This window comes from Pelobates fuscus, chromosome 9 (genome assembly GCF_036172605.1).
Source record: "Pelobates fuscus isolate aPelFus1 chromosome 9, aPelFus1.pri, whole genome shotgun sequence".
Lineage (NCBI taxonomy): Eukaryota > Metazoa > Chordata > Amphibia > Anura > Pelobatidae > Pelobates > Pelobates fuscus.
The window spans coordinates 138,621,296-138,646,941 of record NC_086325.1 but is presented as its reverse complement, the minus strand read 5'-3'; the positions used below and the strand labels follow the sequence as shown (position 1 = coordinate 138,646,941).

Here is a 25,646-nt window from a genome sequence, read left to right as displayed (position 1 = left end):
GCTGTTGGTTTTGTTTGGTTGGAGGGTTACAGGTTCTGATAAGCTATACTTTCCCACAGCGATATTCTACACCCTTAGCCGTTTGTCTGTTTAATGATCAGCCCTCTCCTTACCCCAGCTACACACCTTTTTTATTTAGTGGTGAGATGGGGTAGGAAATTAACATTTTAGCTGACAAGACAGTCTGTGTACTGCAGTACCAGAGACTGCTTTCCCCGCTTCTCTCACACTCCTGAACACTTTATTAATGCAGACATTGAGTGAATGAATGTTCTATCACTCGCTTTCAATGTGGTCAGTCAGGATGCTGCGTGGAAATCCAAGAAGAGAGGGGAGAGCTGTCTTTATTTTCATTTCACGCATAGACTGCCTCCTCCTTACTAATAACACAGATAATGGTGCAGGCTCCTCACTGCTAAATGTGGAACTAGCAAGGGTGTTAGTCTGTCAAAGGGAGGTATTTTGGTCCTCCTGAAAAAATGAATCAAAATGAGTGTGCTTTAACTCCCAGTGTTCTCACCATGCTGATTGGACTCTTTGGGTTTAGCAATCCCCACCTTAACTTGTTTTCTATACCCATTGTACAGTGCCGTGTCTATAGATCTGCACTCTAAATTACAGGGAGGAACTCTATTGGCCACTGTTAGGACAATAACCAAAATAAGGGAACAAAGCTGATCAAAAGGAGATCTCCCTGTTTTTGTTTGTGTAACATGTAGACCTGGCTAGTAGCACATTATGAGCCACGATGGCTCAGAACATGCTACTAGCCAGGTCTACAAGCTACTCACCACTACAAAGTACACCATGAAATGGACAAGGCAAGTGCATGCACAAACTCCATAACTTTCAAACTCCATTTGCAGTCTTTAAAGACTTGGAAAGTCAGAAAGTAGAACATGCTGATAATTCATAGCTATATAAGCAGTGAGGCTCCATACAGACAGTGGGGATCTCTAATTCGCATGCCAGGATTACATTTTCATTGCCAATACCTTGTGGGTGGGGATTTTGATCCATGCTTACGTTTTGCTACATGATCCTCTTAACCTCTACTGTTGTATTTCAAATACCAGGCAGAAACCAGAGTCAAGTTAAATTACTTGGACCAAATTGCCAAATTTTGGGAGATCCAGGGATCCTCTCTGAAAATCCCAAATGTGGAGCGCAGAATCCTTGACTTGTACGCCCTAAATAAGGTAAGTTATGTGTTAGAAGCCAGATCTCAGAATTGTAGATGTGCAAGGAAAGAACAGTTGATGGATCTGAATCACACAGACATGAGTGAAGGATGACACAGATGTGTGTGTGTGTGGAATGCAGAATTGGGTGGAAACTGTCAAGTCTTCAAGGGAATACATGGTCAACAAACAGGGGGGGGGGGGGAAATTGCACACCTACTTATTACTAGCAAATACATTTGAATTTTAGAATTCTGGCATTGGCTGTAAATCCCTAGACATTGGAACTTCTCCAGTTGACTCTTACTAGGAAAGGACTTAGTCCGGTCCAATCCTCCTAATCATTTTACCTTCTCTAGCAGTTCTTAGCATATCCTATCCACATTTTAGCACCTCACTTATTTATCGGCACAACATGTTTTTCTGTCGGAAATTCAGCTCCCAGAAATATCTGACATCTGTACAGCTGTATTATTAAAGCAAACAGGGAAAACCTGCATGTTGGGAGGGAGGGGAGAAGATGGTGGGCTTGGTGTACTATAGTTGCAAAAACACATTTTAAATGGACACTAATCACCATTACTACAGCTTATTGTATTTGTTCTGGTGAGTAGAATCATCCCCTTCAGGCTTTTTGCAGAAAACACTCTTTTCAGAGAAAATGCAATGTTTACATTACAGCCTAGGGATACCTCCACTCATCAGATGGCTGCTAGAGGTGCTTCCTGGGGCAGTGCTGCACCGTGTGACTGACATTCAATATCTTCACTCTCTGCATGGAGACATTGAACTTTCCTCATAGAGATGCATTGATTCAATTCATGTGTCTGAGGAGATGCTGATTGGCCGGGGCTGTGTTTGACTTGTGCTGGCTCTGCCACTGATCTGCCTCCTGGACCGTATCAGCCAATTCTATGGGAAATCATTGTGACTGGCTCAGAGAATCACTTCTGATGATATCAGCCAAGCAGGCAGATCAGAAGCAGAGCCAGCAGCAGAAAATGGCTAGATGGTGGTTTTAACACTAGGGTAAGGAATACATGTTTGTGTTCCTGACCCTATAGTGTTCCTTTAACTGTAAACATACAGTACACACTGAGGATCATATGGTCATCTGGAGAGCCCTTTAAGACTATTCTAATCTATTTATTTCTCATTCAGATTGTACAGGATGAAGGTGGTTATGAGCTAATTAGCAGAGAGCGGAGGTGGGCCCGTGTGGCACAACGTATGGGATACCCCTCAGGGAAAAACCTCGGCTCACTGTTGCGTTCACACTATGAGCGTGTCATATACCCATTCTACATGTACCAGTCAGGAGCTAATATGGTGGTAAGGAACTTTAAAAAGTGAGAGATTTAAGAAGAGCACTTCCTAAACTGGAATTAGTAAGGGATACCGTTAGAAATCTCACTTATCATCTTTTTTTTTGGTTTTTGTTTTTTACCCCCCTCTATCTTTAAATACTACAGGACTATGCGAAAAAACCTCGTTTTGACAATGAGGAGAAGGATAAGGAGTATAAGCCACACAGTATCCCACTAAGGCAGTCTGTGCAGCCTTCAAAAATTACCAGTTATGGGCGACGAGCCAAACGCCTTACCCAAGAGGTGAACATTTTTTAACTTCATTTTATATTGTATTATATATTTTGTTTCTTTCCATATTCAGATTTTAAATTCTCTTTTTTTTTTTTTTTGAGTGAATCACATGACACTTTTTGTGTACTTTCTTTTCTTTCAAGTGCATCTTCATACTAGTTTAATGTTTGTTTGTGTGCCAAGCTCGTGCCGTAGGTGTGCTGATGAGGACAGTTTGTTTGTTTTTCATGCCATTAAGGAGACTGTGGGGCATTCTGTACAATAAGCCTGTTTTCCAGGCACTGCCAACTCACTTGTTTGATTTTTTTTTTTTTTTTTTTCCATGTTCTTGTCATCTCATGCAGGATCCTGACAGCTCAGATCCTGCCTCTCACAGCTCTCCTCTACCCCCTGAAACATCACCACCCTGGGTATACAGGACTGTGTGTTTTGTTACTTGTGCCCTTTCGCAGACTCTACTTTGTACCTCTTCCTCTTTTTTTCTTTTTGTTGTCATTGCATATTTCTTTGTAGGAAGTTTATGACAGTAGGGGTTTGTGTATGTTTATGTTGTCCTTGAATTATGCATGTTACATTGACCACACTAATTCGTAAAACATAAGCCAGCCAGTGTTTGTGTTCTTCCTGCTTCTTTACATAGTTCTGTTTCTTCTCTACCAATTTCCAATGCTTTTCCATATTCTTTTGTCCTATATGGATACGTTTTGAGTGATATTTTCAAAACCTAGCCTTTTCTCATCATTCTCTTCTGATTCCATTAGCCGGAACCCACAGAAGAAGACATCGAGAAGAACCCAGAGTTGAAGAAACTTCAGATCTATGGTGCTGGTCCCAAAATGATGGGCTTAGGGCTGATGGCAAAAGACAAGAATCTGCGCAAGAAAGGTAATCAGCACTTATCACAAATTTGTGAGCAAGGGCTGGAATGATTAAAGTGTGGCACAATTTACAGATTAAATATAAGCTGAGTAGTTTAGGACTGAGACATTTCTGGATGCGAAGACTTAAAGGGACACTATAGGCACCTGAACAACTTTAGCTTAATGAAGCAGTTATAGTGTATATAACATGCCCCTGCAGCCTCACTGCTCAATCCTCTGCCATTTAGGAGTTAAATCCCTTCGTTTATGAACCCTAGTCACACCTCCCTGCATGTGACTTGCACAGCCTTCCATAAACACTTCCTGTAAAGAGAGCCCTATCTAGTCTTTCTTTATTGCAAGTTCTGTTTAATTAAGATTTTCTCATCCCCTGCTATGTTAATTGCTTGCTAGACCCTGCAAGAGCCTCCTGTATGTGATTAAAGTTCAATTTAGAGATTGAGATACAATTATTTAAGGTAAATTACATCTGTTTGATAGTGAAACCATTTTTTTTTTTTGTGTCAATCTGTTTTTATTGAGGTAACGTTTATCAGAAATTCCGTAAGCATACGGTGTGTAAAACAATACAAGAGTACAATACATACATGAGTAACAATATTTTTCAAAGGTAGACTTTGCTTAAGAAAAGTGAGTTCCGTCTGATTGCTAGTTAACACCCGTGGGGAAGGGAATTTGATAGTCCTGTGGATTAGTAAGAATGGGCCTTTGTGGCCGGGCGGCTTTCCCCTTTCGGGTCAGCGGACCATCTGGTGCGGTTATGGCTGGGTGTTGGCCATCCTTGTGTCACTGCCTAGTACCCTGAAGTACTCTCCTTGTGTTCAACCGTTATCTATTAGGGTCTGTCTATAGTGGGTGTTGTGTTGGGCTCCCGTGCCCTCTTAGTGAGTTTTGGGTCAGTTCCCTTAATTAGGTGTGGGTAAGTATAGATGTCCCGCAACCCGGTGGCATTGTGTCATCGTGTATTTGTACGCCGCCCCTCGGCTTGTGTGCCGGGAAGGGCGAAGGTCTGCTTTGCCGGGCTAAGTCTGTCTGTGGCGGTCATTGTGGGTGTAGATGTATGTTGTGTGTGTGTGTGTGTACGCGGCTGAGTGTTGTGGCTGTCTATGTGTAGTTTGGCGAAAGCCGGTTTATCCTATGCATCTCGAACTAGGTACGAGTATCGAAATATACAGGAGAGAAAGAATGAAGGACAGAAAAAGAGAGGAAAAGAGAGAAAAAAAAAAAAAAAAAAAAAAAAAAAAAATAAATAAATAAAAGTAAAATAAAAAGGGGGGGTGGGGGGGAAGGTAGGGGAGGGAGGGACTGTGAGGTGGGGGGGACATGGTGTGTAAGCTGCGTGGTCCATCCTCCCCGCGGTGGTGCGGGGTCTGTGTGGCCATCAAGCCTCGGATCGGGTTATCTAACCCGTGCGGGGGCTCAGATCTCTGGGGACTCAAGCTACGCCTCTAGAGATGTATAGTCTCCATGGGTACCATGTCAAGGCGCACTTGTCCGAGCGCTCTCGCAGGGAGGCAGTCAACGATTCCATGTCGTAGATACTCTCCACCCTATCTATCCATTGCCTGAACGTGAGTACCGAGGGGCCCTTCCAGAGTAGGGGTATGAGCGTTTTCGCGGCGTTAAGCAAGTGGATGGTCAGGGAGTTTTTGTATGCCTGCATGGGAATAGGTGTGTGGTGCAGGAGCATTGGTAGCGGCTGTAGGGGAACGTCATCGCCCGTGATCTCTTTGATCTTGGCCTTGATCATCTGCCAGTAAGGTTTGATACGGGAGCACGACCACCAGATATGTAAGCTAGTGCCCCTTTCGGTGCCACATCTCCAGCATTCGCCCGCGTCCGACCCGTATATGTGTCTGAGAGAGTCTGGTGTTCTGTACCATCGTGTTAACAGTTTGTATCCGGTTTCTTGAAACTTCGAGCTGATTGAACATTTATGGGTGAGGAGGAATATTTTGTTCCATTCTTCTTCAGTTAGCTGGGCTCCGGTCTCTCTCTCCCATCTGCTCGTGAAACCCAGAGGGAGGCTATCTCCTGACCTCTGGATCATAGCGTATAGGAGCGAAACCCCGTGGTCTATATGCCGTCTGTCCGTGCACAGGCGTTCGAATTCCGTGAGTTGGCGTTGGAGTTGCGTTCGCCCCTGTTGTTTGGCATAGTACGTCCTAACTTGGTGGTAGTGGAATTTGTCTAGTTGAGTAGGTTGTCGTTCCACCATCAGGGCCTCGAGTGGTAGGAGCGTTCCCCCCGGACTCCACTGGCGCATATAGAACCAGTCTGTCTGTCGGAAGTTGTGTAGGGCGGACGGTTGTAGGCCCCCCGCCAGTCCTGGGTTGTGAGTAATGGGTGTAAGCGGGCTTGGGGAAGTGGTGAGTTGATGGGCATACCGCTGTCCGCACCAAACCTTGAGGGTGGCGTCTATCATCGGGTTCTTAGTTTGGAGATCCGAGAAGGTGGAGCCCCCGAGCCAGAGCCTAGATGGGATGGTGCCCCGGGACTGTTGTATTTCCATGGATACCCAACGTTTGGTGGTGGGACGCGCGTGCCAGTCCACTATTCGGTGCAGGTGCGTGGCCCTGTAGTACGTGAGCACTAAAGGAAGCCCCACCCCTCCAGCCGTCTTCGGTCTCTCCAGGATCGACCTGCGAATGCGCGGCTGTCCCTGGTTCCAGACAAACCTGCGGATAGCTGTGGACACTGATTTGAAAAACGTCTGGGGGATGCTGGAGGGCAGCGTGGCAAAGAGATACAGCAGCCTAGGAAGGACATTTATTTTGACCGCATTAATGCGGCCAAACCAGGAGATGTATTTCTGTGTCCATCGCTGGAGGTCCCGTTGGATGGTCGCGAGGATAGGGAGAAAGTTCAACCTGTAGATCTGCGTCAGGTCAGCTGGGAGCCAGGTACCCAGGTAACGTATCTTTGTAGCGCACCATGAAAAGGCGAACTGAGCACTGAGCTGGCGGACATGCTCCTCCTCCTGCATTATCGGCATAGCTTCGGATTTTTCCACGTTTAGTTTCAGGTTGGATACCTGTTGATAGGTTTGAAATGCCTGTAGCAGGTTGGGCATGGAGATCCTAGGTTGTTCCAGGAAGAAGAGCATGTCGTCGGCATAGGCCGCCACTCTGTGCTCCTCAGCCCCCACCCTCACCCCCGTTATACCCCCGTCCTGTCTGACCGCCTCCAGGAATGGTTCTAGAGTGAGGGCAAACAGGAGGGGGGACAAGGGGCAACCCTGGCGAGTCCCATTGCATATCGGGAAAGACTGCGTCAGGGCTCCATTGATACGGATCCTGGCCGTCGGTGTGGTGTAAAGTGCTAACACCCATGTTCGCATGTGGTGTCCAAATCCCATGTGACGAAGTGTTTCGTCCAGGTAGACCCAATCCACCCTGTCGAACGCCTTTTCGGCGTCCGTGGAGAGGAGGACTGTGTCGCGTCCCGAGGACCTTGCGCTATGTATGACGTTTAAGGCCCGTATCGTGTCGTCCCTAGCTTCTCGTCCTGGGATAAAGCCCACCTGATCTGGATGTATGAGATCCGGCAGGATCCGTGATATCCTCCGGGATAAGGCCTTTGTGAATAGCTTCAGGTCTGCATTTAGTAGGGAGATTGGTCTATAGCTCGAGCAATTGGAGGGGTCCTTTCCCTCTTTGGGTATGACCGTGACTGTCGCTGCTAAGGAGTCCGTGGGGAATCGTCCCCCTTCTTGTATGGAGTTTAAGCCCCTCAGGAGGCGGGGCAGTAGGTTGTCCTGGAATGTTCGAAGGTAGGCTATAGGAAGGCCGTCTGGGCCTGGAGCTCTGTGTGGTTTGGAGCATTTCATGGCAGCGGTCAGTTCCTCCAGTGTCAGGGGTTCGTCGAGTTCCTCAGCTAGTTCTGGAGTGAGTGTGCGGGACACGTGTCGCGTTAGGTATTCTGAAACTCTCCTGCGGTGGTTTTGGGCTGCAATCCCTTGTGTGAGCTTGGATTGGTTATATAGGTCCATATAGTAGGTCCTAAAGGCAGCCATAATGCCTTCAGGCATTCTGGTACTGTGACCAGGGCGTGTGTGTATCTGGTGGATATGTTGGGTTCTACGTTTCTCTCGGAGCACTTGTGCGAGAAGTCGACCGCTCTTATTTGAGTGTTCATAGAAGTGTCTGGTGGATTTCCGCATGGTGTGTAGTAAGCCCTGAGATAGGTGGTCTCGGAGTGCTCTGCGTGCCTCTGTAAGCCGTAGGTATGTGTCGTCTTCTAGGGTCCGTTTATGGGAGTTTTCTAGGTCGGCAATCTGTGTTGTTAGTTCTAAGATGTGACGGGCTCTGTCCTTCTTGCGTTGCGTGCTGATGGATAGGAAGTGACCTCGAATAACGCATTTATGTGCTTCCCATAGCGTCAGTGGCGGCATGTCGGGAGTGTCGTTGTTGTCAAAGTATTGTGTGATAGCCTGTAGTGCTGTGGTGCGAGTCTCCAGTTCGGTCAGTAGAGTTTCATTAAGTTTCCATTGGCGCTCGGCGGGTTTAAATAGCGGGGAGCTCAATATCACCGATATCGGGGCATGGTCCGAGTGGTTTATAATCCCTATATCCGCATCCTGGAGTAGAGCTAAACTTTCTTGGGGCATAAATACATAGTCTATCCGACTGTAACGTTTGTGTACTGATGAGTAATATGAGAAATCTTTATCATCCGGGTGGGCCACTCTCCAACAGTCGACCAGTCCCATTCCGTGCAGGGCTCGTCTTATTGAGCGTAGGCAGTGCGCTGGAATAGTGCTGGTCCCCCTGGAGGAGTCGACTCTCGGGTCCAGAGGAGCATTGAGGTCCCCCGCCACTATGAGCAGGCCGGACCTGAATTTTTCTAATTTGGCTAGCGTTTTGGCTAGGAAGACATGCTGTCTGGTGTTAGGGCTGTATATACACGCGAATGTGTAGGTTTGGTGGGCAATGGTACCTTTCAGGAAGATATACCTCCCTCCAGGGTCCGACAGCGTGTCTGTATGTTGGAATGGAACGGAGCTAGCAAAAAGAATCGCCACCCCTGTTTTCTTAGAGTCTGGATGGTTGGCATAGAACCCCTGCGGGAAGCGACTGTTCTCCACCTTTGGCGAGTCTTGGCCCCTAAAGTGCGTCTCCTGCAAGAGCGCGACGGACGCTTTTTCCGCCCAGAGCTGGCGAAGAAGTTGGGACCGTTTCTCCGGTAGGTTTAGCCCCCGTACGTTGTTGGACCATACTTTAAGTTGTGCGGGGGTGAATCGTCCCATGTCACTCTGGCGTGAGTCTCCCCCTCCGGGCCCTGTTGGGTGAGGCATGGCGCAGCAGCCCACACGTGGATTAGGAGAGGAAGGTGGGAGGGGAAGACGGGAGGGAGAGAGAGAAAGAGGAGGAGGAGAGTGAGATGAGAAAGGAAAAAAAAAAAAAAAAAAAAAAAATGAGCAACAATGAGCCTCGGTCGGATGGAGTCGTTCGGTAGCTGCTCTTCAGCAGTCCTGCCGAACTCCGACCAAAATATATACAGTGGGTCTGTTGCGTGGGGTGCGAGAAAGGTCACCTACGGTGTCTGTCGCACGAACGTGAGTGTTGAGTGTGTGGCTGTCCCCAGGGGCTCCCAACCCGCCGGTCGCAGCTATGTGATGAGTGTCGTAGTCTTCCAGTTATACCTCAAAGTATGGGGTGTCCCGGTCAGTTTGTCCGCGTCATCGTCACTCTATGTCTCTGGCCTGTCTCTCGTGGTATGTGGGCGGACCCTCTACTGTTTCTCTGGCCTATCCCCTGTTAGCAGCCTCCTGCCTCTCTACTTCATGGCTCGACTGTGACCTCTACTCCCTAGGTCCTCCTCCCCTCTGGCCCGTCTGTCAGTCAATCTAGTCGAGCTAGGTCCTGTATAGGCCGCAGTCCCCATAACTCTCGTGGTCCAGGTCAAGTCTGGGCATCCAGCTTTATAAGTGACGGTTTGCAGTGGTGAATAAACAACTGAACCAATCAACCAGTAAAACAATTTAACCAATTGTAGCGTGCCTCCTGGGCATAAGTTTGTGCTCCCTCTCGGAGCCTCCCGGGACGCGGTCTTCCCACCCCTCTCCAGCCCCCCACCCTAGCCAGGGTAGGGGAGAGGCTAAAGGGCCCTTGGGCCGTGAGGGGTGTGACGGGCGCATAACCATCTCTCCCTCCCCTCTCTCCCCTGCCATCCTGGCAGGCCACGGGCCCCCCCTCCCCAACCAACCCCCGATCTTTAAGGCCACCTGCCAGCAAGCAATCCGTGAACCCATCTATCCCCCGTAGACCTTCAGCCCCCAGGGGACAGGTCATCAACAGCTAGCTGTAAACTCTGAGGCAGTCCGGATGATCCCCGCAAGTTCCCAAAAACATCCCCCCATGGCTGCCCTCCTCCTGGGTTTTCGGAGATTGACCTCTTCTGCTATATGAGCCCAGGCCCCCGGGAAGTGGTCACCACCTACCCCCACTGGGGACGAGGCCCACCCTTGGGATCCATCGGGCTGCTGTGAGCTGGGGAGTGTGAGCCCGACCCCTGAGCCCCCCTCCCAAACAAGCTCATACCCCCCTGGGACTGCTTGAGGCATTGGTGGCCTACCCTTCCTTGCCTCTCTCTGTATGCTTCCCCTTCTCGGCCCATACCCCACCCAATTTGTGACTTCCAGGGGGTAAGGGAGTATTCGTGCAGCGTTAGGGACCCTTGGCCTGGGGGGGATCACAGTACATACCCAGGTCGATAAGTCTCAGTGTCTCTGTGTGCAAACGCATTCCCAGGGAAGTTGGGTCACTTGCGGTATTCCGGTGTGATGGTCACAGGGGCCCCTGGGCCACCAGTCCGGCAGGAGCGCTCCGATGGGACCCGCGCCCGGGGAACCCCTACCTTCTACTCCTCTGAAGCATTGGGGCCACCTCGGCGCGTGGAAGAGCTAGGCGGATCCCCTTCAGCAAGGTTGTCAGCCGGGACAGTAGGGCCCGTGGGCCTAGCTGGCATGTTGTCAAGTATCCAGTTAGGGATAGGAATCTCTGGGAGGCCCGCAGCGCGCAGGAATCGGGGAATGTCATTTGGCCATCTTACAGTGAGCCAGTGGTTGTCTATTCTTGCTTGCAGACTGAAAGGGAATCCCCATTTGTACGGGATCCGCTTCTGCTGTAGGAGGCCGGTGAGTGGCCGTAGCGCCCTTCGGGCATCGAGGGTCAGGGTGGAGAGGTCGTGGAACAGAGATACTTGAGAGTCCATGAATCTAATGGAGCGACTAGCCCTGGCAGCTCTCATAATAGTCTCCTTTAACTGGAAAGATTGCAGGCAGCAGATCAAGTCTCTGGGTAATCCGTCCCTCCTCGGTGCTCTGAGAGCTCTATGGGCCCTTTCCAGGCAAAAGTCTGACGGTGCTTCTTCCCCCAGGAGTTGTGTGAACAGGCCCTCTAAAAGTTCCTTTGGGGATTCCCCATCGGATTCCGGCAGGCCTCTAACGCGGATGTTGTTGCGCCGGCCGCGGTTTTCGAGGTCTTCTACCTGGCGTCTTAGTTCTAGGAGGAGGTTACCCTGTCGTGAGGTCGCCATGTCGGTGGCCTGTAGGTGGTGGTCAGCTTGCATGCGTTGAACCTCCAGGTCATCCACCCTGTGTTCCAGTGTGGTCAGGTCTCTCCGAACCGCCGTTATTTCTTCCCTAATAGCCGTGCGGAGTTCGGCTACCAGCTCCCTCTTGTCTTGTCTGGTAAGCATATTTGCCGATATGGATGCCAGTTCTGCGGACATTCGCGTGAAGGCGTCTCTCTGTGGGGAGTCTTGTGTAGGGCTCGCCCGGCTGCTCGATCCTGGGGACGCGGGCGCCATTTTGTCAGGGCCTCGAGCTCCGGTTATGCCTTGTGGGGTGGAAAGATATTCATCCATCGGCCCGGATTGCTGGCTCATGGTGGTCTGTCGTTGACCAGGGGTAGCCCCCCTTTTCGGTTTGCCCATATAGACGGGGGCAATTGCTATGTTTAATGGGCTTTGGCGGGTTGGGGCCTAGGAGCTCTCACTGCCTGCGTCCTACTCCATCGGCAGCCTAGCCACGCCCCAACCATTTTTTTTATGCAGGCTCTGTCAATCATAGCCAGGGGAGGTGTGGCTAGGGCTGCATAAACATAAACAAAGTGATTTAACTCCTAAATGACAGTGAATTGAGCAGTGAAATTGCAGGAGAATGATCTATACACTAAAACTGCTTTATTTAGCTAAAGTAATTTAGGTGACTATAGTGTTCCTTTAAGGTCACAAGATAGAGGTTTAAAACCGAATACTTGGTGAGGGTGTCAGCACTTGGCAGTTCTTTGAGATACTAAGCATGCATATTTTCCATACTTTCTTTAGAGAGTGACATCCCAGAGTGTCCACCAACTCTTGTGGTCAAAGAGGAGGTTGGGGTGGACATACGAGGAGAACCTGGGGAAATTTATACACATATAAAGAGAGAGCGACCCCTCAGCCCTGAGCCTTGCACGAAGATGACCATGAGACTGCGGAGATATAACAGCAGTACCCAGTTTGTAAGTTGGTTATGTTTCACACCATCCTAATTCTATTTGGCTGTTTAACTTATTGTTCAATTTACCTCTCTCATGGTGCCCATGCTGTTTCAGGTGGAGTCCTATGTTTGTCGTATCTGTTCCCGTGGGGATGACGATGACCGCTTGCTGCTGTGTGATGGCTGTGATGATAACTACCATACATTCTGCCTCCTACCCCCTCTTGCTGAACTACCAAAGGGAATCTGGCACTGCCCCAAATGCGTCATGGCGGTATGTTGCAGAACCCAACTTTGAGAAACTGTACTTGCAAACCATCATAACTGATCATTTTAATCAGTGTTATCCTCTGATAACTTTCTCTTTCAACAGGAGTGTAAGCGTCCTCCTGAAGCATTTGGATTTGAACAAGCTACTCGGGAGTTCACTTTGCAAAGCTTCGGCGAGATGGCAGACTCTTTTAAGGCAGACTACTTTAACATGCCAGTTCATGTAAGTGTCATATCACAATCTACTCCTCCGGAACATACGTAATAATAATTATTCAGGGTTATTTATCTGATGCTAGAGGGAATGATTTCTGTCTCCACCAGTTTGCTCTATTATTGCTCTTACCAGGTCATTGCAACGCATTCTGCTCTTTTTGTAGATGGTCCCTACAGAGCTTGTAGAGAAGGAGTTCTGGAGGTTAGTGAATAGTATAGAAGAAGATGTCACGGTGCAGTATGGTGCCGACATCCATTCAAAAGAGTTTGGAAGTGGCTTCCCGATGATGGATGGCAAAAATGAACTTACTCCAGAGGAACAGGTTGGTTCTCCTTTATCACATCTCTTCCTGTGTCCTTTATTGTTTTATATCAGCTTCCAACTCATTGCATGTCTGCTTCCTTTTTCTCTCAGGCGTATGCAACAAGTGGTTGGAATCTGAACGTAATGCCAGTACTAGAGCAGTCAGTGCTATGCCACATAAATGCTGACATATCTGGCATGAAGGTACCCTGGCTATACGTGGGCATGGTATTCTCTGCCTTTTGTTGGCACATTGAGGATCACTGGAGCTATTCTATTAACTACCTCCACTGGTTAGTGTCAATGTTATTCTCTCTGCCCGTGATATATCATCTTATCAATGTATGTTTATAGTCTGTGATTGAGAATTTACCAGTGCATGCTGCTATGTAGACGTTTTCAACAGACCATGCACTTTTTGTAAGCTATAACCCTGTTGGTAAATGGTTTGTTTGCTGTGAATAGATCTATAAAGGCTGTCATAATATCATATTTATTCAGATAATAAAATAGAAACACAGTAAATGGTTACTCACATGTGTAGGTGCTTTAAAAATTAAAAAAAAAAAAAAAAATTAAAAATTCCTTGATAAACGAAACACAGTGGTGTTGGTGGAGGGGCAACTTGGGGCCAGGAACTGCTCAAGAGAGTAAGACAAGAAAAATCAACACAACCAACGGTAAGAAAACTAGCAGTGTGTTTTATCCATTGTCCTCTACGCAGCTTTTACCTATGTTTTTGAGTAACCATTTACTGTTTGCGTTTACATTGTATTGCTTGCTTTATAGGTATGTAGATTTTAATACAAGTGCTGGTGAGAGATGAATTGATCATAGCCGCTATTGAAGCCCCAGAGGTTGCAGCATATAACTACTTTTTGGATTCTAATTAAAAGTAGAAAGAACCAAAGGTCCAAATTATTGGTAATTTTTATAAAGGGAGCACCCACCTATATGTCCAGGACTTTTGCAAATTTCATGGAAAATCACTAGCCTAAGTATTTCTTTACTGTTAAGATACTGTTTTGTTTTTTGCATTGAGACATCCTTTGAAATACCGCCGCTTTTGACCTGCATCTTTGTTTCCTCTGTGACTACTAGACATTGTTCATGGATGCACATTGTCTGGTGTAGCCCGTTATGGGTGCACATGCCAGGTGTGATGGTCTTTTAGATCCCTTGTGTCATGTTGCAGTTAGCATATATCTTTCCATATGTTCCATAAAATGGAATTCCATTCTCCTTTTGCATCTCCTTACAATGTACAGGGGGGAGCCCAAGACATGGTATGGTGTTCCTTCTTCAGCAGCAGAACAACTTGAAGGTGTAATGAAGAAGTTAACCCCAGAGCTGTTTGAGAGCCAGCCAGACCTCTTGCATCAGTTGGTGACCCTCATGAACCCCAATACCCTCATGTCACACGGAGTTCCTGTAAGTACACTTATTCTGTAGTTTAATTGATTAAAGTCTACTTGCTACTGTTTTGTTGCACTCTCTATTTGCTACACTGGCTCTGCATTTTTGGGTGATTCTGAATTCCTGTTTCTCTTGCAGGTGGTGCGGACCAATCAATGTGCAGGAGAGTTTGTCATCACGTTTCCAAGGGCATACCACAGTGGTTTTAACCAGGGCTACAACTTTGCTGAAGCAGTCAACTTCTGCACAGCCGATTGGGTGAGTCTACTTCAAGTATCTCAGAAAGTAATTATCAAGCAGAACTTTTTAATAAGTGGGTGGAGCGCTAGAATAATCAGATGTTTGCTTACCCCTTACTAAAAAGTTTTATATGTTCTTGATGTGGGGTAATATGAAAAAAAAAAAAAACATAACACATCTAGTGCAGATGGTACTTAAAAAGAGCGAAGTGTAAAATAGATAAAAGTAGACACACTCACAATCTCTAGAGCCTGAGGATAAGGCTCTATAACAATGCAGATGTCCTTTTTAGGCAGAAGGTGGGGTACCTTCTTGGGTAGATGAGGATCTCAAAATAAACAAGACAAAAGATTATGGTGCAGTATGTCTGGATGTATCCTAGATCTAAAATCACTTTAAGATGGGGACTCTCACCTTATTGAGAGCCTATATGTGCCTTGGCTCTCAGGTATAAATGCCTGGTGTCAAATTGCGAGGGGACCCTCTCCTAACTGGAACCTGGAATAGGACTTACTGCCAGATACTAGTGAAATTCCACTAAACAAAAGAGAACTTAGTGCAGAGTCCATTTAAACACCCATATTGATTATATATTGATATCTGGAACCTAGAAGATATCACAGCCAACTGAAGCTCATACAGCGAAACGCGTTTTGGCACTTAAGGACTCCATGACAGACTGAGTTCTCTTTTATTTGTTTTGAACCCAAGTGCTTTCTATTCGTTTACATCATTTGTATGGTTTGTCAGAAAAAAGTTTGGTAATTTAAAAAGTACCCAGATTTGTGGATCCGTAAGAATAATTTTTTTTAAAACCAATTCATGTCTATTGACTTTAAATTACTGTGCGTCAACTGATAACACACTTTTTAGCAAACTTGTTTTTGTTTGTATGGCAGAGATCTTTGTTCAATCATAACCTTTGATTGGATGTGTCGTTAGCAGTGCCTTGGTCCACTGAGATCTAACCTATGTGGCTTAGAGATGCAAGGATGATGTCCCATCTGATATTCCATCTCAGGAATTGCCATTACTGTGTCAAACTAATGCATATATTGACGCCGAGCTGTCTCTCTCACCCCTCTAGCTAATGGCAGGCAGAAAATGCATTGAGCATTATCGACGGCTGAGGCGGTACTGTGTTTTCTCACACGAGGAACTGATGTGCAAAATGGCTGCCTCTCCCGAGAGACTGGACTTGAACTTGGCTGCAGCTGTTCATAAAGAGATGTTTCTGCTGGTACAGGAGGAGCGCAGACTTCGCAAAGCGCTGCTTGAGAGAGGCATTACAGAGGCAGAGAGAGAAGCCTTTGAGCTGCTCCCTGATGACGAAAGACAATGCCAGAAATGCAAAACCACATGCTTCCTTTCTGCATTGGCATGCTATGACTGTCCGCAGGGCCTTGTGTGTTTATACCACATAGAGGACTTATGCCAGTGCCCACCAGCTCGTCAGTTTCTCAGGTTAGTTGTGCCTCCATGGCTGGAAACTTGGAGTTGCTGAGTAACTTTGCAAACATACAACATAATGGTAGGTCCGAAAGAATCGCCAATTTTTTCCTTTAGATTTCTATGTCTGGATGACACCTCTCATGCTCTCTGCAGGTACCGTTACACTCTTGATGAGCTGCCAGCCATGTTACACAGACTAAAAGGCCGAGCAGAATCTTTTGACTCATGGGCCAGTAAAGTACGGAAGGCATTAGATGTAGAAGATGGTGGAAAGATAGGTAAGCACTCTACATTTACTTACAAAGGCTTGTGCACACATCCATCTGCTGCAACTGTCCTATGTAAAAGCAAAGCCACCTATGGAGAGGTGGTGTTATCCATCATAAGAGTTGTTCTGTAACTGTTTGGGGTCTTCCTGCTTTAAGTCACTAGAATCCGTTTGAGTCATCTTCTTTGCTTTTCATTTTTTTTTCTTTTTTTTTTTCTCTCACATATGTTTCCTGCTTCTCACTCAGTCTGTTTTTTTTTGTTCTTAGACCTGAAGGAGTTAGAAGTTCTTGAGGCAGAAGCCTCTGAGAAAAAATTTGTAGGGAATGAAATGCTTCAACAATTAAAAGGTGTGATCAAAGAAGCCAAGCTCTGCGTAGAGGAGGCACAGATTCTGCTGAGTGACTCCAAGCCTGCAAGGTCTGTATTGTATGTCTGAACAAGCTGCTGTAGGCTTCCAGGGCTACTCTCTGTATATCCAGTTATGTGTCTGCATGCTTTCAACCCTGCAGTTTGTTTACCTGGTGGTTTACAAATATTGGGCAAACTCCTTTGGGAATCTTTAAGACACTGAGCATGTTTGCAAGCCTCCCAATGTACTAGATCAGGGGGTAGACAGCCATCGGCACTCCAGATATTGAGGACTACGTCTCCAATAATGCTCTTACAGCAATAATGCTGACAAAATATCAGTGGAGATGCACTCCACAACATTTGGAGTGCAGAAGGGATTGTCTACTCCTGCACTAGATTTTCATTGTTTTTTTGTTTGTTTTTTTCAGCCAGTCCTCTAGATTGTAAACTCATTTTAGCAGGGTCCTCATCAAGCTATTGCTCCAGTAACCTGTTGCAATCCCTCTCTATAATATTGTAAAGCGCGTTGGAATAAGTTAGCACTATATAAATGCCAATACTAGTAAAGCGTGTTGGCAGGTTGGGGGTGCCATAGCCTCACTCCCAGTGCAGTTCTCATCTGCACTATATGTCTGGGAGGTCCTACTTAAGGATATTTTGTTTTGCCTCTCTCGTGTTGGAATGGTATTCTGCCATGGTAACGATTTACAATAGTTTTACTCCAGAATATACGTATGGAATAAGTTTATGGTCAAAACAATTTATGCAACTATCAAGATAAACACACAAAAACTATAACGTCTACAGCTTGCTGTTGTGGTTATGGTGACCTCCCAGGTAGAACTTTTTTTTTTTTTTTTGCCTTGTGCCTTATCTATGTCTGACTGGGGGCTACTGACACATCACTTCTTCTCAAAACAGGAGAAGCTAGCTGTCCATTTGGGCAGTGTCAAATCATGCCAAAACAATTTATACAGATATCTCCTGAAGGGTGCCAGGGCACTCCTGTCACAATAGCCAGTTTTATGCTTATCATGCACTTAAATAGACTCTGAGAATAATCAATCATTTGGCCACTGGTTTATATTTTTTTTTTTTTACCAAATGGGTGATTTTGATCTTGATGTCATTGTGAAAGACAGTTTGTTTGAATTTGGACATTTTTAACTAAATCAGTAAAACCTCCCAAACTTTATTCCCTTGTTATGTTTTGTATTTTTTTTTTCCACTTATCTTCTCTTTGACTACTTATGATGCACCTTCATGTCTTGCCATCTTGCAATCTGCTTTTAATTTATGCCTTTATTTTTTTCCCTTTATTAGTAGCGGTACAGCAGTAACCTCTTTGGATAGTTTACACAAGCTTGTACAACGTATTAAAGCCCTACCATGTCCACTAGAACAGCTCCCTCGGCTCCAGGTAATCTACATCTCAATTCTACCATACCATTTTAAAAAAAATAAAATAAAATTTGTAGATCTATTTCAGATGATTTATACTAATTTGCTTATCTTCTATTCCTTTGCGCAGGACCTGCAGGAACAGGCACTATCCTTGCAGGAGGAAGTTCAAAAGTGTTTGCAGTCTCTTCCAGACAGTGCCTCTCAATTTCAGGATATGTTGGAACAGTGCCGAGCATTCCCAGTAGAACTTCCTGAAACCGGACAATTAGAAAAGCAACTGCGTCAGGGCGACTGGCTGACAAGTGTACGGGCAGCGCTTGGTGCAGGGAGGTCAAGTACACTTCAGGAGATGCTTTCACTGCTGCAAGAAGCAATAGATGTGGCAGAGAGTCCTGCAGTGGAGAAGGCACGCAGCGAACTGCAAGAGCTCATCTCAATAGCACTGAGGTGGGAAGAGAAGGCGAAGATGTGCTTAGAGGCCAGGTAAGTTTTTTTTTTTTTTTTTTTAACATTTCATGCTTTTACAACTCCCTCCCTATTCTACTTGCAACCTTTTGGTTTTTTTTTTTTACTTATCTGTTTGCAGGCAGAAACATCCTCCTGCCACTCTAGAGGCCATTATAAAAGAATCGGAGAACATCCCTGTTCAGCTTCCGAATACTCTGAGCTTGAAGGAAGCGCTCTGCAAAGCCAGGGCGTGGAGCGCTGATGTGGAGGAAATACAGGTAAGCAGTCCTTTCTTGGTGGTGGAAATAGGAAGCGTTGATACTTTGTTCTTGATGTGCTGAATACTTGTGAATTATCTTTTTATTTGTTAAACTCTACCCAACCTCTCAGTTCGAGTTAGCTGGACTTTTTAATGTCTTGTTAGGACGTGCTTTTCTCCTCTCTTCTTTGAGCTAGCAATGGTAACTATTTGTACAAGCATGTATCCTATATTGCCGAGGACCTCCAAGTGCAATCCTTACGCTGGTGGTTCATAGCCTTCTTGCTCTGCACTGGGAGAGAAGTCATGTATAAAAGTTAATTGGTGTTTTTCTATAAATGATCACTATTTGATATATTTAAGAAGGTGGCAATACCTACCCAGCCTGTCTGGTATATTTACACTATTTATAGCTTCTACAGCACCACTAAATATTTTGATCCTTTCTGAGTAGACCGGCATAACAGCATGTGCTGGTCAATTGTATTAATTTGTACATGTATGGTGTATGTGCAGAGTGGAGATCATTACCCTTGCTTGGATGACTTGGAAGGGCTGGTCGCTGTAGGCAGGGATCTCCCAGTGAAGATGGATGAACTGCATCAACTAGAAGTCCAAGTGACTACTGCTCATTCCTGGCGGGACAAAGCAACAAAAACTTTCCTGAAGAAAAATTCTGGCTATTCCCTACTTGAGGTAAGAGGCTTGACCACAAGGAGCAATTTAGTCCTCACCACTAACTCTCTTTATAGTGGACTTGTCAAAGTTCCAGTCTCATTTTCTTGATAACTTCGGACAAAATCAGTTTTGATTTTATAGATAATTGTTTTGTTTCATTTTTTTTTTTTTTTTTTTTTGGTGATCTGTAGCTCTTTTATATTTTAGCAGTGGAAGCTTCTGCAGGATGTGTTTATTTCATGATATTCTGTAGGCTCTGTGTGTATATATTGAGAGATCGCTCCTCTGCTTCGTGTTTGATAATGGTTGCGATGCTCTTACAATAATGAACTCCTGTAACCTTGCATTCGATACAAATTTATTTGAGGGCATTGGCATTTGCCTTGATTGACAGTGAGACTGCAAAAGTCAAAATAAGCATAAAATGTTGAACTAGTACAGGGGTCGGCAACCTACGGCACTTGGGGCTGCTAGAGCTAAACAGGCTCTTGAGTATCAGGAGTCCCAGTAAAACTTGTTAATACAAAAAGGTGGTGAGGGACAATCCTCAATTTATGCATTGCAGCGCGTAGAGGAAGTGATCTCAGATGACTTCCTCCCAGCACTTGTGAATGTGAATCCACACTGGAGTAGAGAAGCCCACTGCAGCTATCGAAGCTCCTGTCCTTGAGCTATACTTGGGCAGCCTGGTCACCACTGGAACCCAGGGAAGCCACCTACACTGCTAGATATACACAGAATAACCCACTCCTCATACAAATAATACAAACACCACGCACAATCCGCACAAACTCACCACTACAATCCACATACATGCACACAACCCCACACGCAGCCTCTCACATGCAATATCCCAAATAGCCCCACACATACATACACTACCAAACACACTAGGTGATATCCATTAAGACACACAATTCTACAAGCAGCCCACATTCATAGCTCATATACGCACAAATGCAATGATGCAAAGCCACTAAATAAACAAACAGAATATGGCAACATACACACCTCAATTTAAAAAAAAAAATAGGACTGGCATGCTACGGGATATCACAATCCTACATCGGGACAGTGCTGCTAAAAAGTTGCCTACCACTGAACTAGTATATCTATACAACACAGATTTTCTATTTAAGTATGTAGTGAATAGTTTGGTTCAGAACATGTGACCAAAATTGAAACGGTGGCACTTTACTCTCCCTGTAAGAGCAACGCATCAAGGTTCATGCCTAGTATTGAAGTATGTACAGCCATATGCGGTATATTAGATTGCCATGCAGGATAAAAAGGCATTGCAAAGATCTATTCATGTACAAACTAATTGTAGTTTTGGAGGATAGTTGGACCAGTTTCCTTCAGCTATACAGCTTAATCAACATTATCTCTTGTTTTGCTGCAGTGCTTTTTGTTTTATACTCTTTCCCTACTTTTTGTTCTTTTTAATTTCAGGTCCTTTGCCCCAGTGCTGATGTTTCTTCTGAAACTGGTAAAAGGTCCCAGTGGAGGAAGGAGAAGACATTTGGCCTCTACCGATCAGATGTTGAGGGTCTGGGCTTGTCGGCACAGGATTTGCGGGACCCTGGTTCAATCGTGAGTAACTACATACTGTATCCTTTTAAAAAAAGAATAACGTTAACTGTCATACGGGTACTGAGTGTCCTCTGTTTCCCTCAGGTGTTGGCTTTTAAAGAAGGCGAGCACAAAGAGAAGTCTGGCATTTTGAGACTGCGTGCAATGAATTCCTCCCTGGAGAGGAGTTGTGTGTGTGTTTGCGGGGAACCCCCAGGAGAGCTAATGTTGCGGTGTGAGCTTTGTCAGGACTTATTTCATGGACTTTGTGTGCCCGTCCCCCGACTCTCAACTCACCGTGGTGCTCACTCTTCTCAACCTTTGACCTGGTGGGAATGGGAAAGTCGCTTCCTTTGCCCACTCTGTGTTCGATCCCGTCGCCCTCGGCTACAGACGATCCTATCTCTATTGGTCGCTCTTCAGAAATTACCTGTGCGCCTACCAGAAGGGGAGGCTTTGCAATGCCTAACAGAACGTGCAATGAGCTGGCAGGACCGTGCTCGAAGAGTCTTGGCAACCCCAGAAATTTCATCAGCAATCACAACGCTGGCAGAACGTAGACAGAGGATGCAGCACTGTAAAGACCCACAGGCACTGAGAGAGACTACCCGGAATGAGCAGAACCCAGTACGTAATGCATAATAGGCAGTCTTTTTATAATATTATTATTTCTTATTGTGGAATAACAGAAAAGTGCAGTACTCGCCTGCTTTGACAACAATATTGTTTTATGGAATCTCACATCTATATTATTTCTGATCCTTAGACTTTTTTACATTTATTAGTGATGAATAGCATCCCCTTAGCTGCAACATATTTTTGGAATTGGTGAGCTCTTTCTTTCTCTTAAATAATAGCTGTTTTTCATATGTATGAAGTAGCTGGCTGAAAGCAGCATGGTCCTCCATCCATAGCAGAAATCTGTGTTCACTTCTTCAACTAGGAAAGCTGATCTTCTGAACAGATGGCTCATGCTGTGTTGGGATAAAGGGAATCAGAATACACTGTCTAAAAAGAATATACTGAAAGCCTCTGTAAAGCTTCAAATTGGAAGTCATTTTCAGATTTGTATCAGATTACATGTTGCCTTTGCCGATTCACAGTTTCCCATAGGCAGCAGCTATTTCAAGGGGAAATGGTCTGATTCTCATATCTCATGCTGTCTCTGTGGCGTTAGTGGTCCTCCACTAAGTAGTCCCATAAAAGACTGTGTGCGCAAACTAATGAAGAGATTTTCCTTAAAACACACTTCAGCTTGCTTAGTAGACTCTTCAGAATCTCCTACTCGGCTTTTTTTTTATACCCGTGTAGGCAAGTGTAAGTGGATTAAAGTTGCTTGTTTGTGTGACAGCACGGCAAACAGTGATATAGAGATATAGAGATATAGATATATTTATTTTATTATTTTTTCCACTTTCAATTCTGCGTGGTGTTTAATTTAGCACTTCAAGTGAAGATTTGATTACTGGTGATTCCAGGTGCCATGGGGTATTGATAATAAAGGTGTTTGGGAAGATGTTCTTATTTGTTAGCATGCACGGCCAAAGATGGATTTTGATACTGTGAAAGCCTCATATCTATTAAAAGAACACGCCAAGCACGATAACCTTACTGCAACCAACTGTAGTGGATATGGTGCTTGGAGTGCCCTGGCGCCCTCTGCTTGTGAACTATTTGACATCTTCCCTGGGGTCTATTAGGCAATGGGTCACCTCATCCTGGAAGCTTCCTGCAAGGCAGGTGGTTGTTGGCTCAGTGGAGAGGACAGAAGCTCCTTGCTCTTACTTCTGGCTCTGGAGGAGATAAGTGCCAAACCACTTGTATTTTTGTATGTGTTTATCACATTACATGGCTTACCAATTACAAATCACAGGTCTTGGAGAATGTCTGATTAGTACCTAGCCTCCTGCTTCTTTCACTTTGCCAACTTTAAACCATTTTTAAGCTGTTGGAGAAACCGAATTCCTTCTAGCAAGGATCCTGTGTCAATTCACTGCTTTCTAAAGGCTCAACTGGGATTCGGCAAAGTGTACCTCTACCTCTTCCCTGTTTCTCAAGGCATATCTTGAGCCGAAGGAATTCCCTTATATCTTTTGCGTTGTAGGTTGCATAGTATTTTGTATGTCTGTAGCCGTAAACGCATAATGCACTTCTCCTTCTCTGGTTTGAAGTGCTGTTTCAGACTTGTGTTGTCATTATAAATTTTGTATTTATAGGTTTTCAAATCTGTCTAGATTCCTTGCGTTGTCAGTGTTTGGTCTCATTGGTATTGCTTGTGTGAAAGGCTAAATTATTTGTAAATGTATAGGGTTTTTGTGTGTGAAGTTCTACTTGCCAGCGGTGGTGACCAAAAGTAATTTTTACTCCCATTCATTTTGTTCTCCCCAGCACTAAATACATATAAACACAGGATTTCATTAAAAAAAAACATGGGAGGCGGACTTTCATTTTTTTTGATAGCACAAATGGCACTCAAGCATCCTTTAAGACTCATTGTTTCTAAATATATGCAAACGTTTTAAATAAGAAATGTGCTTGACTTTGAGAAATAAAACTGCATGTACTTTTGTAGAGTGCGAGCGTTTTTGTTTCTAGCCTGGGAGCCTCCGTGCTTTAATCTGAAGCACGCAGACAGGCCACAGTAGCCACGTGATACAGCCTAGTGGCTTTGCTGGGCCACTTTCTTATCAGCTGTGAGACAGCTAGGAGTGTGAACTTCTGATAACACGGCACCATCACCACTGCAGTAGCTCATAAGTAACTTTTGGAACAGTTTGACACTTCGCTGTCTTGCCTGATGCCGTGTTGCTCTCGGTCTGAGCTGGTATTGTAAAGGTTATACTAATGTGTTATACCACCTCTTACCACGCTGAGAGCAGCCAGCAGAAGTTGACATATTAAATCCATTGTATAAAGAGAAAATGCCAAAATTTTAAAGGGTTTGTAAAACCAGACCGATAAAGTCAGAGACCTGGGTTCAGTGCTGTACTTGGCAAATGGAGCATTGCTTGGGTTTATTAAATGACCACTATAGTGCCAGGAAAACAAACTTTTCCTGGCACTATAGGGTCTTTAGGTTTGCCCCCCTCCCGCCGGGCTGAAGGTATTAAACTCTTACCTTTCTCCAGCACCGGGCTGAGGAACTCTCCTCCCTCTTCCGACGTCTGTGCCGATTGCGCATGCGCGGCAAGAGCCGCATGCATTCAGACAGTCCATAGGAAAGCATTTCTCAATGCTTTCCTATGGACATCAGCGTCTTCAGTGAGACTCGCGGAAGCGCCTCTAGTGACTGTCAGTGAGACAGCCACTAGAGGCTGGATTAACCCTAGTGTAAACATAGCAGTTTCTCTGAAACTGCTATGTTTACAGCTGCAGGGTTAACCCTAGATGGACCTGGCACCCAGACCACTTCATTGAGCTGAAGTGGTCTGGGTGCCTATAGTGGTCCTTTAACTAAAGTTGCAAATTTCAGCTGGAGAATTTCTCAATTCAGCAATATTGGCCTAATCTTTGCAGTTCCCAGAATTCCTAATTCAGTGATAAACCATGTGGTGTGGTCAGGAAATGTAACAAGTTTACTAATCGCTGTCCTTGTTCATACTGATACTTACATGCAGTGGTTGATCTTGAACACGAGTGTCTGTTTTGGGGCAAGGTGATGAAGTCTTTGGACCTGTGTGCTGAGAGCGGAATCCGTTGGGCCTGTGAGCCAAAATCACCTTTGTTGTAAGGAAATTGTAACAGAAAAGGACTGGTCCTCAACTTAAGACCCAGACCTGTCCAATTACATTGTCTTTCCTTTCCTTACTGGAACCAGTCCCCACCATTATTCTTCAGGGTAAAATCTTGCCCTCTACCCACTGAACAGACAGATACTACTTCATATGACCAGTTCTCTATTGATTCAGCTCTTGGCACACCGGTCTGAATACCATGCCCTTAACTAACAGATAACAATCATGGTCAGGGTGGCAAGATCCATTACTGCTTCAGGAAGAACATATTTTTATTGTAATGCAATAAAATAGGCTGCACTTGTTACAATGTGCTCTTTGCCGTTCTAAAAAGCCTCATATTCTACATTATCTCGTGATTTTCCATGATTTCAGCATTGCCATAGAACAGCAATAAACCTGCATCCTTTGTCTGCTCTAATGACAAAGCCGTTCTATAACAGAGATCGGATTGCTAAATTAAAAGAAAGCTTTGATTTGTCAACCATCTGTCATGCTGTAGCTGTTTGGGCCTTTTAGATGCTGAAATTTTTTTTCCAACCAATATGCTAAAAGGGTGGTTGTTGATACCTGGTTCATATATATATATTTATATCCCTAATACATGTTGGGAATGATGCACACATCTGTTGGTGTGGAAAAACCATGGTTATGACACACTGGGGTGCACTTTAGACTCCATTTATGGTGGTTTAAATCTGCATCAATGTAGATTACACAATTTAATTTTCAATATGACTCATTCCTTGCCATTCAGACATCTTTATAGTTTTCTCCTTGAAATCTAACTGGCGTGATATGTAATTCTAACAACATTTTAAAGAGGCACTTCTCTGTTGTCTATAGGTAAGAATTAATATAGACTGGTGCAATCACAATATTCTT

General features: G+C 45.2%; 1 protein-coding gene across 2 annotated transcripts in view; it reads left to right on the top strand.

The window, feature by feature from the left end:
• LOC134573082 (lysine-specific demethylase 5C-like) overlaps positions 1–25,646 on the top strand; it is a 48,989-nt gene that overhangs the window by 12,673 nt on the left and 10,670 nt on the right. The window contains exons 4-24 of one of the 2 annotated variants that reach the window (XM_063432522.1): positions 1,077–1,199; positions 2,343–2,513; positions 2,654–2,791; positions 3,127–3,192; positions 3,544–3,667; positions 11,995–12,170; positions 12,264–12,422; positions 12,522–12,641; positions 12,799–12,957; positions 13,050–13,231; positions 14,207–14,369; positions 14,493–14,612; positions 15,682–16,058; positions 16,200–16,324; positions 16,583–16,733; positions 17,991–18,087; positions 18,199–18,554; positions 18,658–18,796; positions 19,294–19,473; positions 20,908–21,048; positions 21,133–21,654. In XM_063432522.1, the coding sequence (XP_063288592.1) occupies positions 1,077–1,199; positions 2,343–2,513; positions 2,654–2,791; positions 3,127–3,192; positions 3,544–3,667; positions 11,995–12,170; positions 12,264–12,422; positions 12,522–12,641; positions 12,799–12,957; positions 13,050–13,231; positions 14,207–14,369; positions 14,493–14,612; positions 15,682–16,058; positions 16,200–16,324; positions 16,583–16,733; positions 17,991–18,087; positions 18,199–18,554; positions 18,658–18,796; positions 19,294–19,473; positions 20,908–21,048; positions 21,133–21,654 (3,789 nt within the window). The remainder of the gene's footprint in view (positions 1–1,076; positions 1,200–2,342; positions 2,514–2,653; positions 2,792–3,126; positions 3,193–3,543; positions 3,668–11,994; positions 12,171–12,263; positions 12,423–12,521; positions 12,642–12,798; positions 12,958–13,049; positions 13,232–14,206; positions 14,370–14,492; positions 14,613–15,681; positions 16,059–16,199; positions 16,325–16,582; positions 16,734–17,990; positions 18,088–18,198; positions 18,555–18,657; positions 18,797–19,293; positions 19,474–20,907; positions 21,049–21,132; positions 21,655–25,646) is intronic. The other variant, XM_063432523.1, reaches the window with a different exon arrangement.